Genomic DNA, 13,558 nt, shown 5'->3' on the forward strand with positions numbered 1-13,558 from the left:
ATGTCAGAGATGTACTTTGGCGCTAGACCATGAAGAGACTTGTACACAAGCAGACCTGTTTTCAAGTATATTCTCTGACAGGAAGCCACTGCAGAGACCTGAGCACTGGACCAGTATGGTTCATATTTCTGGATGTACTGCAGCTGTCTTACTGCCCGTTTAGAGAGCCCAGTGAGCACGCCGTTACAGTAGTCTAACCTGGTGGAGACAAACGCATGGATTAGTCTTTCTGAGTCTGGTTTAGACACTATTCCTTTGATTTTGGCAATGTTTTTTACATGGTAAAAAGCTGCTGATGTTATTGATTTAATATGGCTGTTAAAGTTCAGGCCTGAGTCCAATATAGAGAGAAAGTCTCAAAGTGACTGATAACACTTTCTTTTTTGTTTCTGTGGGCCACAGACAATGATTTCAATTTTGTCTGAGTTTAGCTGAAAAAAAATGTTTTGCATCCACGCACTGAACTGTTTGATGCAGTGATACAATGTATCTACAAGCCCAGGTTCTCCTACTGTCAGTGACACATAGATCTGAGTGTCGTCAGCATAGTTGTGATAGGACACAGTATAGTTGCAGAGATTCCCACCCAGTCTTCTAACCTCTGTAATACGATTGCATGGTCAACTGTGTCAAAGGCAGTCAAAGCATTAGTGAAATATTCAGTTTAAAATGTTCAAATCTCCCTTTTTCCCTGTTCAAGATCAAAGACAATATATGATTTATCACAGAGCGCAGGGACGTTTTAACCTGGGGCAGTGAAAGTGTCTTTTAACCCAAAGTACAACCTTTACCTGACCCTAATCCAGAAGTATGTGACCACAACTGAAAACAATGACAACTTAATATTGTTGGAAATCTGGTGACTTATGAACAGTAACAAGTCTAGAGTTCTGACGTCAGCCTCACTAACACTCACAACAAAGGAATTCTATTTCTCTCCCCAACCACAAAATTACTGTAATATACAAAACAGGTCACATCAGTAGTCACATTAGTCATATAATCTCCTGAAATTATATGAAAAAAAAACGAAAAAAAACATACTCTGTATCTCTGGCTGTTGCTTCGGATTGTTTTATTTTTGCTTGTAGGCTTCTCTTTGAAAGCAATAAATCACAGTACATCCATACACCTCAAACACTGCATGACAGTGGAAGTGTATTATTGCAGGATGTCGATATAAAATAAATAAGACCGATTTGAAATATATTAGATCTTTAATTGAAAACACTTAAAGGTAATATTAAGATTCCACTTCCCACATTCTAAAAGACTTCCAAACATCCATCAAACACCCAACACAGAAAATTAAAATGGAGCTCTCTTAGCTGTCAAATTGATTTAACGGAGATATAAAACAGTGGCTTTGAGCATGAGCACAGAGGAAGCATATTTCAAGATATAATGCTACGCTTCTATGAGGTGTCAGTTGAGCCAGCCAGTCTGTATATGTGCTCTCACCTCACATTATTATTTTAAATTCAGGGACTGTTGCATATGTATTCATTATTCTGATCAAAAGTTTGTTTTGTTGAAAATGTTGCTTTAACCTGAACTTGTAATTCTAAAAAGAATTCTGTTGTGACGAGTTGTCATCCACCCTGACGTTTGGTCCCTTTAACAACTCGGTCAGTTTCATGCCGTACATCATAGAAGTGGTCAAATATTTAAAGCAAATTGTAACTAATTTAAAGGCTTTAGATTGAAACATAAAAGGCCAACAATTCAAGCAGGCAATTTCTTAATATATTTATTCATACATAAGTATGACTTTCAATAAAAAAATAAATAAAATGATCTCTTAGGCATAAACTTGGCTGCAAGATAACAGTGAAGAACTTCTATTGCTTAACTGAATTGTACTGACTCATACTTTATCCCTCCTGAAATGTGATTTTTTTTTTGCCAGATGGAGAACAGTAATAGGTCATTATTCACTGAAAAAAAGTCATCATTCATAGTTATGGCTGTGGGCAGGAATGTCCTTTTGTGATGTTCTTTGTTACAGCAGAGCTGATGAAGTCTCTGAGTGAAAACATTTTTTTTGTCATTCCTAAATTTTGTTGAGGGCATGCAGTGTTGTCCATGATGCTGAGCAGTTTTTGCTATTTTTTGTTGAGTCACTGGCTCTAATCCTGCTGCCCTAACAGATGGCCTAAGCAGATTGCACTCTCATTCACAGACTTATAGAAGATATGCAACAGCGTGCTGCTAATATTGTAGGACCTAAGCTTCGTTAATAAGTATAGCTTGCTCTCTTCATTGTGGATGTTCTCATGTTGATAGCCTCAGTGGTGCATTTCCAGTTAAGTCTGTTGTCCAGGTAAACACCCAGTTATCTGTTATCCTCCACCATCTCCACCTCTTTCCCCAGGAAAGAAATAGAGTTTGGTTCATTCCTGATCACTATATTCCACAATCATCTCCACTGTCTTGCTCACATACAATATGAGGTAATTGTTCCTACACCATAACACAAAGCAGTCGACCAGTTCTTTGTACTCTGCTTCTTGTTCATCACTGATACAGCCCAGAACTGCAGAATAATCGGAGTATCTCTGGAGATGAGAGGACTCTGAGTTGTCCTCTCATCAGTGAGAGTGTAATCCCCTGTGGTGCTACGATGCTGCTGACTACCTTCTCAGACACAGAACCGCCAGTCTCACAAACTGTGGTCTGTTTGTCAGGTACTTAATAAAGCAGGCAATTATGGAGGCATCCACTTTTATTTTCTGGAGCCTTTTACATAACAGTGTAGGCTGAAATGTATTAAAAGCATTGGAGAAACAAAAGAACCCATCTGGAAAAAGAATCTACTTTGGTGAAGCGGGTAGATGGTAGTATCTTCAAAACCAGGGCGATAAGCAAACAGTGGTAAATCCTAAAGGATGTCCACATGCTTACTAAGGTGAGCCAATAACTCTTCAGGACATGAGGAGATGATGTAAGATGTTAGGGCAATTGGTCTATAGACAAAGAGCGACGATGGGTACGATTTTTTTGTTGTTGTTTTTGTTTTGTAGGTACAAGACAGGATGTCTTCCACAGCACGAGAGTTTTCTCTTGACTCAGGCTGACACCATCTGGACCTGCAGTCTTGTTCCCATTCAGTCTCTTATGTGCCTCATCACTTGACTGAATGGGAGAGACACAGACTGAAAACGGGAGGCAGCCAAAGTCTCATTATATCCTGATGTAGGGGGAGATGATGGTGAAGCTGTGTTAAGATCCATGTCTAAGGTGCAGGGTGACACCATTGAGGTGTGACAAGAATGATGTGGATACAGGGAGGGGATGAGGTGTGTGTAGCTGGAGACAGGGGGAAAGGAATGTTGAGTGTTGTTCTGAGCTAAAACTGTGGGTTTAAGCCCTTAATCACTGGCTAAGCTCCGTGCTGGCCGGGATGTAGCTAGGAAACTGTTAGCTAACATGCCTCCTGAAGCAACTGTTTTTATCCAGTTAACGTTATTTGCGATCATGTATCTCCTGCCCACCTTCTCGTGACCAAAACTGAGCAAGATGCATGAAAATGCATTCACTTTTTCTGCTTCAACAGCTGAAAAAGGAGCTTCTAGAGGAAATATATTTTGTTCAATAAAAAAGCATAAATAAAGTTAGACCTTTTCTTTTAATTAGTCTTTCTCAATTTAAAGTCTTGTTGGTCTTCAACAAAATACCTTACCAGCCAAAAGGTTTAAAGAGATGTGCATTACTGAGGATATGTTGTTATCCTTCAAAATAATAATTGTCTTCTCTTTCCCAACTATCAATATTTGTAAATCAAGATCAAGGCAAGCTCTCAAATCTAGATAAAGCTTTGAAGTGGTGCTCTGTTAGAGACAAGTGCCAAACAAAGGTAAAGCATTTCAGTGCATGTAACAGACATAGGATGTTAAACCATTCCAGGATAAAAGATAAAAACACCTTATTAGATTTAAAATGTTCATTGACATTTTTGTTATTTCAATTTGTATTTAGTTGAGCAAGTTGGAAAAAAGATAACAGCAGGCATGTCAGATGATTGCCCTTAGCTTCCTAAGAAGATTTAAACAGTAAATGCTTGACTAAAGTGAGAAAAATATTTTCAAGCCCTAAATCATTAGAAAATGCAATATTAATGTTTTAGAGTATTGCAATAAGTGTGCCTTACATTGAAAGACTATATTAAATGGATTCTTTCACAGTGGCTAATCTAAACTCTAATGTTACTGCATTTTTCATGGATTCTGTTACAGCTCTTCCCTGCAAATAAAATTGTGCCAGACAACAGCATCAAAGTTAAGGGGTGAGGAATGGGGGGGAAATCGAGCACTTTGGCAGTGTGGTTAAGTAAATGCGTATGCAAATAGATTTATATTGTCAGCCTCACCATCACTTCTTAACTTTTCATCCTGTCTTTACATGACCATAACTCACACGCAAACATTCACATATAGACATTTCATTATTCACGCCACCCACCTTCGTCCCCATCATTTGCACTGACAGTGAGAATGGCGAAGCCTACATCTGCATCCTCATCCACATCAACTTCATAGGATGTCTGTGCAAACACGGGCTTGTTATCATTCACATCGCTGATAAAAACACGGACATATGCTGTATCTGAAAAAAAAAAAGAGATAAAGGGAAAAATGCACTTAGAAACATCGGGTTGTTCTTATTCTGTCAATGTGAGCATGAACATCTGTTTTCTCATTGCATAGCAACAATTTAGTCACTTCTTCACATTTCATATCCAAACTCAGACAAAAGTATCTTCAGTAAATCATCTACCACCTTTTTCTCATCACACCTGCAGTCTGTTTCTTTTACCATCAAATCCAGCTATTTCTTTTCTTTTTTAACATCCAAACACAGGCACAGAAGTAAAAAGCACTCTGAGGGTATCAGTGTAAGGCTCTGTGGCTAAGAGTTGATAATGAGATAAATTGTTAAAGCCAGTAAAGTGGCCCTCAGAGCTAAAACAACACAAGCTGCACGAACTCTGCACATGTTCAGAGTCTGTCAGAAACTTATAAAGTTGCAGGGGAAGAGGTCAGGCAGATTTACTATCCATCCCCTTATCCCCTCCTGTTTTCTGATGATATCCAATTATCCATGTCTTTACACAGATACACACAGCTCCCTCCCACAGTCCAGCTCCAAAGTAGCAGTTTTCTCCCAGTGAAATCAGTCTTTTTAATTATTATATATATAATTTTTTTTATTAGCACTGTTTTTGTTGTTACTCATGACAGCACTCCGCTGTATCGAAGTTCAGAAAGAAATTCTAACAGCTACATCCATGATTGAGGCTACCATTTTGTAAACTGCTTTTTTAGTGAGAAAGATTGAATTGTACTCTAGTTTGTTGTCATGCTCTAACAAATTTGATTTTAATTACTGTTTTTCTGGATAAAGTAGCAAAGATTTTCCTCCAATGTGAAACAAGATGCCGGTTAGCTTTTTTTTCCCTGTAATATAATAAGTCACAATTTCCTAAGCAAACTTTGCAAGCAATACAATGATTTTCTTTTTCTAGTGGAAAACCAATTATATTATTTAAGGTTATTCTCTTTCTATTCACAATACTTTTTTTTTTTTGATTTTCAACAATCATGTTGCGGTCATCATTTTAGCATAATGACCAGATCTTAGTAACTGGACCTCCGTGAGTCCCAGATGCTGTTGCTATGGTGAAGATGCTAGTCTCGGATACAAATAAATTTTTTTCAATGAAGTCTGATCGAAGGCTTATTTGCCAAGAAACTGTTGCAGTTTTCAACGAATTCAATAGCAGCCACCTATGTTTCACCAAGAACGCTAACCACAGTAGCAACAAGTCAACGCAAGAACAGGCCACTTCTGTCCAGAGGCTGGAAGCCAATTTACAGACTCAGCAAAATAATTTCCCCTGACAAGCTACAATTCGAGAGTCAAGCACCCGGGCAAGATATTTCTTGGCATTCAAATTAGCAAAAGAGAGAGATCCTTTTTTAAAGGTGCTGAGTGTGTGGCATTCCAAGGCTGACTTTAGAGAGTTTCATTCTTGTATGCATTATACAATAGATCGAAAATAAAATATTTTGAAACCGTTTGATTTATGTCATTGTTGATCTTGACTCTGATGAGGACAGTTTCAAATGCTACTCTGTTTAATTATTACTGACTGAATGAAAATCTGCGTGTTGCTCAGCACCCTTTTACCAACTGGAAGTTTGACATTCTCTTGGTTAAGAGGTTGTCTTTTGCAAGTCGTTGTCTGGATTGTTGCGCTTTAGAAACTTTTCTTATCTTCCTAGAAAAAAACAGTTTCTGTGCAGTGAAGCTACCTCAAACAAAGATGTATTCTAGATAATAACAATAATCTTGCCGTTGAAGAAAACCAGATTAAAAAATGGCTACTTTAATTGAAAAACCTCTACCTATGTTTAATATAGATTTCTCCCTTAGTTTTCAGGTTTGCACTGACAACAAGCCATTCTTGGTAGCCATCATTTCCAAAAATAATTCCTTTTAAAGACTAAAGGACAGTTTTTTCCCCAAAAAAATACTTCCTTTCCCCCAAAAAATACCATTGATTATCATAAAAACAGAACAAATTGAGTTAACCGACAATGGTTTGGAGAAGTGTTTCTACAGCCCATCTCACCAGAGATGGTAAAATACGAATGTTTGTCTACATGTGCGATGTGTAGCAGTTTCACAGCTAGCAAGTGTTGTGACAGCTAGCATCATGCAACTTGACGAAAAATTTGACAAATGAGTATAAAACTTTGTAGTCTGTGTGAATGTATTTAATACCACCCTGACAATGTATATTTCAACATGTAAGCATTATCATGTACATTAATTCTAACCCTAACTGTTAATTCTTATCCAGGACCATTAGTTGATGGAAGACACCAGAAAAGTAGGTAATCGCAGGAGCTGAAAAGCAAACAGTTTGTGAATGACAGGATTTGACTCAGGGGATTGGTGCCATCCACCAGCCAAACCTAACAGGGCCTTAAGGTATGTCCTAAAAAAGACTGACTGCTGTCAACATCATCACGTGAGGAAACTCTATCAGAAGTATGACAGGACCTGTACTGGAGTGGAGAACATTGGAAGCAAAGTAATGGTATTGTACAATTTTTAAGCCTTTACTGAGAAAGTGCTATGTATTTTTCCATGGACCAGCACATGTTTTCTATAATATGCAAGTTTCTGAACCTGCAGTGATTTTTCAGTCTTGTTTTTAATATGAAGCCACCTGAGCACTTCAATATCACAGCCAGACAAGTTTTACTTCTCCAGTACTCAGCTTCTCTCAGATGCTCTTTTTGTACTCAATTATGAAACTGATTTATTGCCAAAAAAATAACTTTTAATTAATTTTGAAACATTCCACTATTTCTTAAGAATCATGCATTTCTCATTCTTTTGTTACCTCTGCCTTAGCGTCTTTGAAATGTGTTGCTGTCACCAAATTTAAAACTTAAAAAAAAAAATTAGTTTCAGCATTTAATGCGAGTTAAGTACTATTTCAACTAAATGTAGAGCTTTATTTACATTTTGCACAGTGTTCAAAGTGTTTTGAAAACATGGCTATACATCCAGGTCTGTTTTACTGTTTGTTTTTTTTCTAACACCTCTTCTCAATCGACCCATCTGTCTCAACATCTGTTCATTTCTTCATCCTTTCTCTGTTCTATCAGAGTTGTATGCATTTTATCTGGCAGCAAATGAGAGAAATGGATAGATGGGAAAGGGAGGGAGGACGAACTGAAAGAGAAAGATAGCCTTTGGTCTCTCAGTGGAGAGAAATGAACAGATGTGGGAAAATAGAGATTATTGCTGCCTCTGATGAAGATTTGGAGCCTTAAACAAAGTCTACATAGCAGCTGTCTACTGCACTGCCCCTTTAGTGTTGTCCTCTTTTCAGCAAATACCATAACCACATTAAATGGAAGACTATCTCCGATATCGGTGTTAGCAGAAATGAAGGCAAGAGATTAGAGTTTTTTTTACTGGTTCATGAGGTTGGAACTACAATCCATTTGATGCTATCAGAACTGTTTGTGTGAATTTTATGCATCAAAAAAATACCAAAGGCTATGTAGAGGTGCAAAATTTAACATACAAGCATGCAATCTGAATTTTTACAACATCTGGTAGAATGGTGTGAAACAGCCAAAAAGAACACAAAAACAAGGCTCCGTAACAGTCAACACTTTGGAGTGAAGCCCCTTCACCATTTCAGTGTTTTCCTTGTGAATCTTTTAAGTACTGCAGTTAATCTTTGCCGTTGACACCCAAAAAGTAGAAGAATTTCAAACGTGCTACTGCAAGGAAACCCCTTAAAGGGCTGCACTTTACGGTTAGGTGAAAGATGTCAGAATATTGGACAAACTCTGCTACAACATCCCAGTTATCGGTAAATAACTTCACTTCAGTTACAGGATGAGCTGTGAAGTGTCTGTCTCAGTTACCGGAGTTGGGCAGTCCATGTTTGCCAGGCCGCGCTGACTCCCAGCCATCCACAGACTGAACCTCCAACAGGTAGGAGCTTTTGGTCTCCCGGTCAAACACAGCCTGTGTGTAGATGTTTCCCAGCTCTGGGTCAATGCGGAAATACTTATGGTCCCTGCTACGATCCTCCAGTAGGGAGTAAGAGATCTGAGATGTGGGGGTTGGGAAAGAGAATTATTCAAAGGGTCAAATGTTAAAAGACTATTCTAAGACGATTATCACAAGTTTACACAGGAAGGAAGAATGCTTCTGGGATCATCAAGAGAAGTATTCAAAGCATGTAAGTAGTACATTCAAGTATTCAAATAAACATACAACTTAAGGTTTGATCCAGATGACAGCACTGCAGTATCAATGTCTGCAGTACATGTATAATGGGTGAATGTATGAATTAACTGTCACCTTGCCATTAAGACCCAAGTCGAGATCATTGGCTGAGACCTGGAAAACCAAAGTTCCTGATTCGGCTCCTTCTGTGACCGAGGCCTCGTAGATGGAGGAAGTGAAAAAGGGGACGTTGTCATTAACATCTGAAGGAGACAGAGGACAGGGAATGCTTAGAGTATACCAACATGATTGAGCATTTAATGTCAGGGCGATTTGATAGCAATGTTTTATGTAACTGATATTTTGGCTGAAACTAACATCATTACCAAACCTCGACTTAACCGGGAGATAACATATCCTGACATTTCAGATCTTTTTTACCAAATTGTTCTTGCCAAGACAGGCAGCAACAAATAATAGAAATGTTCAAAACCAAAGTTCCTCCAAGAAAAACTGGATTTAAAAAGATTAAATTTGACAAGGATCATCCTTACTGTGTTAGCAGCAAGTCCAAAAGCATTGGTATATGATGGTGTGGGATTGTATCAGTGCCCGTAGCAAATGTAATTTGCACTTCTGTGATGGCTGCATTAAAGAACATTAAGATCTTAGATCAACAAATGCTGGTTTCAAGAAGACATCTTTTCCAGGGAGTTCCATGCACAAATTCTGCACACATTACAAAGGCAGAACTGTGGAAGAAAAGTGACGGGGCTATTTTTGCCTATTTTACCCTAATCACACACACAAATATGGAATATATAGAATATGTATACTTATATATAAAATTTGATAGCGTGTTCTTCCTGGTTATGCGTAGGTTCTCTCTTGGTTTTGTAGTTGTTAAATAGTTTGTAATGTATTTGATATCCATGAAAACTATTGTTGTGAAAGTGCTATAATTATTTGTGTGATTATGCTGCTGATAGAAAGCTGTGACAGAACCAAAATAACACCTAAAGTATTACCTAACGCTTCACAGCCTGGTATCCTCTATATCTGAATGTGTAAGTGTTGGTAGAAGGAATGACAGCATTTTAAAGGGGTTAAAGATTCTTAAAAGGGGTTAAAGCAAGTCTTTGTTGAGATGCATTTCTTTTTGGATGATGAGTGACTCCACTTTGAACAGTTACTTCTGTTAGATCTTTTTACTTTGAGTTATTTCAATTCTAATTAATTATTTTCATTATTTCCTGATTTCTTCAAAACTTAAATGTTGCTAAAATGAACAATACAAACAAATAAAAATGATTGCATTCTTTATTTGATTATTAACTTTGCTCATATGTGTGAATGGTTCTATGAAAGTGTGCAAGCACCCTGACCTAAATCATAAAGCAGTATAATTTCTGGGTAACAGCTAGTGCACATAACATGTTTCTTTGATCGCTTGCATTTTTTAAAAATTCTTATTTTGTTACTTAATCCTTCAGATGTGCCAAGATACGAACTAATAGGTCTACATTCACTCTCATGACAAAGTTTGTGCTTGTGTTGTTTAACTTCACCATAATGAAGCCCAGATTAAATAAACTTATTGTATCAAACTCTTACATTTTTTATTATTCTTTTGATTAACATTAAAAAACTTTTAATCAGATGTATTTTTTACCACTATCATGTACACTAATTATGTAATTAGTATATGTAAATTAAGTATAAGTTATGCAAGTAACTTTGCAACTCGTGAATGAACCGAATGTTTGGTTAATAAACTTCTGTTAAGAAGAGATTAATGAAAAATACTTTTAAATCAAGCATGGTACTGAACAAAATAACATTTTGTGAAATGTATATTACAAATGCATATTGATTTTCCAGAGTGGCACAATCTTATATTAAAGTATTATAAGCCTGTGTGCAATAGAGACTGATGCAGAACTTAGCAGACTGCATATGTGCATATCAGCTCCATGTTGTTGAAGTGGCCTTCAGAACAGCTCAGTTTGGCTCATGTTTTCATGCAGTCTCCCAGACTGTTGGGCATTTTGGACCTTCATCTTCAGTTGTTGGAAATACTGGAAGTTTCCCTCACCATGAATGTAACATTTATATCTCGCAATTACTCAAGATAGTAAGAGTTAAGCGGTAAATTGTGAGTCTCAAGAAAATAAAATCTGGGTAATGTCATCAGCACAGTGCAATATAAGACTCCATTGCCAACCTAATTGTGCTAATCCCCACATTCACTGGGGCTATCACACGTGAGTGGATAATGACAATTTTTATTTAGCTGTTATTTTTTCCAAGCCCTGTCACCATCATGACAAGTTCAGTCTTTTTTTTATAAAATGATACGAGGCCAAAAATATGACAGAAATTACTCAAACAATACAAAACATTACATCTAATGCTGCTCTGTGTGCCTTTTTCCCTCCCATGTCTTCTGAGCCAGTGTCTTAATCTATGAATAAAAAATAAGAGTCTTAAAGCCATTACAGACCTCCCTCTGTTCCCCAGCCTTACTGCCTCTGGAGAAGTCAAAGAGCTTTCTTATTAAGACAGATAAGGAGGGAGGGGTGAGCTAAAAGAAAAGGGGAAGTTAGGAGAGGGACAGGGAGAAAAGAGAGGGGCCATTATAATGAATTATATCTCGCTGGATTAAGTACTAATTTGATAGAATGGGCTATACGTGAACTTGTGTGCATGATGCAATTATAATAATGCAGAGAATTCCAGGGCATTTGGAAAAGGAGTAAGACCAGGGGCTGGCAAACAACAACGTATTAAGCTGTGATGATGGCAACTTAAGCTTAATTAAAGGGGCTGACTGTTAACTAAAAAAGAATAAAGATGTCAGCTTTATAACAAAATGGTGACATATGACATGGAAGAAGAGGCGAAAACTAATATTAGCCAACAATGAGATACAATTGACATCAACAGCAAAAGTAGAACTACACTAGTTATACTGAACAAGTTGCTGGTTCTGCAAGTAATTAGATTTGTGTCGGTTTGGTCAGGAAAATTAGAGCACATTTACATAACTGACTAATCTGTTTTCTTTTTTAAAAAGAGCTGTTATTAATATTAGAATAACAATGGAAAATTGTATGCAGTTGGACAATCTAATCTGAATTTTTGCTGCACACCACAAAAGGTCAGAAAATGCTTAAAACTGAGAAACCAGTGTAGGTAAAAACAGGGAAAACAGTTCCTGGTTTGCACTGGTTATACCTGAATAAACAGACTTCTCTTTGAAACAATGCCTATGAGGAACAACACGAGAAATTTGATTTTTCAATCATTTATTAATTAAAACGAAAAAAAAAAAGTGGCAAATATATATATTTTGTAGATCTATCTTCTTGTAAGCATTTTAAAAGAAATCCATCAGTAGCTGACATCAGGTGCTGTAGCATTTTTTTTTTTGGATGGATTTTTTTTTCCTTTTTCTTGGTACTCATACAAAAATAAATAAATCTTTGTTTTGATTAATAACTTTTACTTGTCACAAAACACATCACAACTTTGGTTTCCTCTCAGCATTTTCGTTTGTTGGCCAACATATTGTACAGTTTGTGCATATTGTTGTGACTCTTGTGTCTCATCATTCCTTTTTCACGTACAGTAATCCCACTGATTGATCACATTATTCATTTGCTTGAGCACATTACTTCTATTTTCAATTTTCAGAAGAGTGCCTATAAAACAATGAAAGTATGTCTAAAGCTGTAAAGACAAAAAAAGCAGCTTATTTTGTTTTACTGCTGACGAAAACTAATTTATTTACAAATGAACATTTACAAAAAGCTTACCTGTAATATTGACGTAGACTGTGGTGAAGGCAGCCAGAGGTACAGCAGCTACATTCTGAGCTCGCACCCGGAGAATGAAATTCCTGGTGATCTCATAGTCCAGGGGCTCTGCCACCAAGATAAAGGCTGAACCATCTTCGCGGTTGGGAGTCAAGTAGAAGCGAACAGGCATGTTGGTCTCTGGAACCATACCATCTTCTAAATTGTAAGTTACCCTTGGATCTCCAAGAGGGGAGGTGGCTTTGATGGTCTTTTTGTAACAGAGATATGGACAGAGGGCAAGAGTAAAGATAACATTTAAAATGCTGTAGGACTTTTTTGTTTGAATAGTTGTATGAGACAAAGTTATCAAACACTGAATTAACTGTCACATGCTTTAGTTCCCATGTTGTACAGTAATACTACAAGCAAGTGGAAAAGATTTCCAGGAAGTTGTCCTGCTGTATTAATTACACAGAAATTAAACCTTAAAAGATAACGGTGCAGCATAAACGTCAAATACTCTTGTGTAAGTCTCTTTTTTTGCTTTAACATAAGTGAGACACAATTCAAATCAATTTGCATTTGACAAAATCTCTTCATGTTTACAATTATCAATTTGGAGAGCTGGAAAAATGTTTAATGGCAGCAGTGACCCTCAGGACAGGAAAAGAAATGTGCACAGCTGCTGCTAGATTGAAAAACATGTTTTACAGCCCATAGTAATGAAGACTAAAGTATTAATAAGCCTAAAACTGTTATAAGACAACAACAACTGATATCCTGTGGGATCAAAAGGAAATATATGCTTTATATATACTTAATTTTGCTTTCTCTCTGAACTAATTAAGGACAGGCATTCAAAAGATGGTGCAGAATACACCCAATTAAAATCAAAAATGCCATCTAGGGCATGATACAGCTTGCTCATAGGTGACCTAGCTGTATTCAGTGAACCTGCAGAGCATAGTGGTGAGAATAATGAGGCATCCCATGAA

The 13,558-nt window shown here is 37.1% G+C and overlaps 1 protein-coding gene across 1 annotated transcript in view; it reads right to left on the minus strand.

Annotated features, from left to right (window-relative positions):
• Positions 1-13,558, minus strand: part of LOC140302177 (neural-cadherin-like) — a 216,499-nt gene that overhangs the window by 128,836 nt on the left and 74,105 nt on the right. The window contains exons 12-15 of the mRNA XM_072380982.1: positions 12,582-12,831; positions 8,899-9,026; positions 8,457-8,643; positions 4,462-4,605 (exon numbers count right to left, since the gene is read on the minus strand). Of these exons, the coding sequence (XP_072237083.1) occupies positions 4,462-4,605; positions 8,457-8,643; positions 8,899-9,026; positions 12,582-12,831 (709 nt within the window). The remainder of the gene's footprint in view (positions 1-4,461; positions 4,606-8,456; positions 8,644-8,898; positions 9,027-12,581; positions 12,832-13,558) is intronic.

This window comes from Leuresthes tenuis, unplaced genomic scaffold (assembly GCF_036924035.1).
Source record: "Leuresthes tenuis unplaced genomic scaffold, fLeuTen1.0.hap1 SCAF_2, whole genome shotgun sequence".
Lineage (NCBI taxonomy): Eukaryota > Metazoa > Chordata > Actinopteri > Atheriniformes > Atherinopsidae > Leuresthes > Leuresthes tenuis.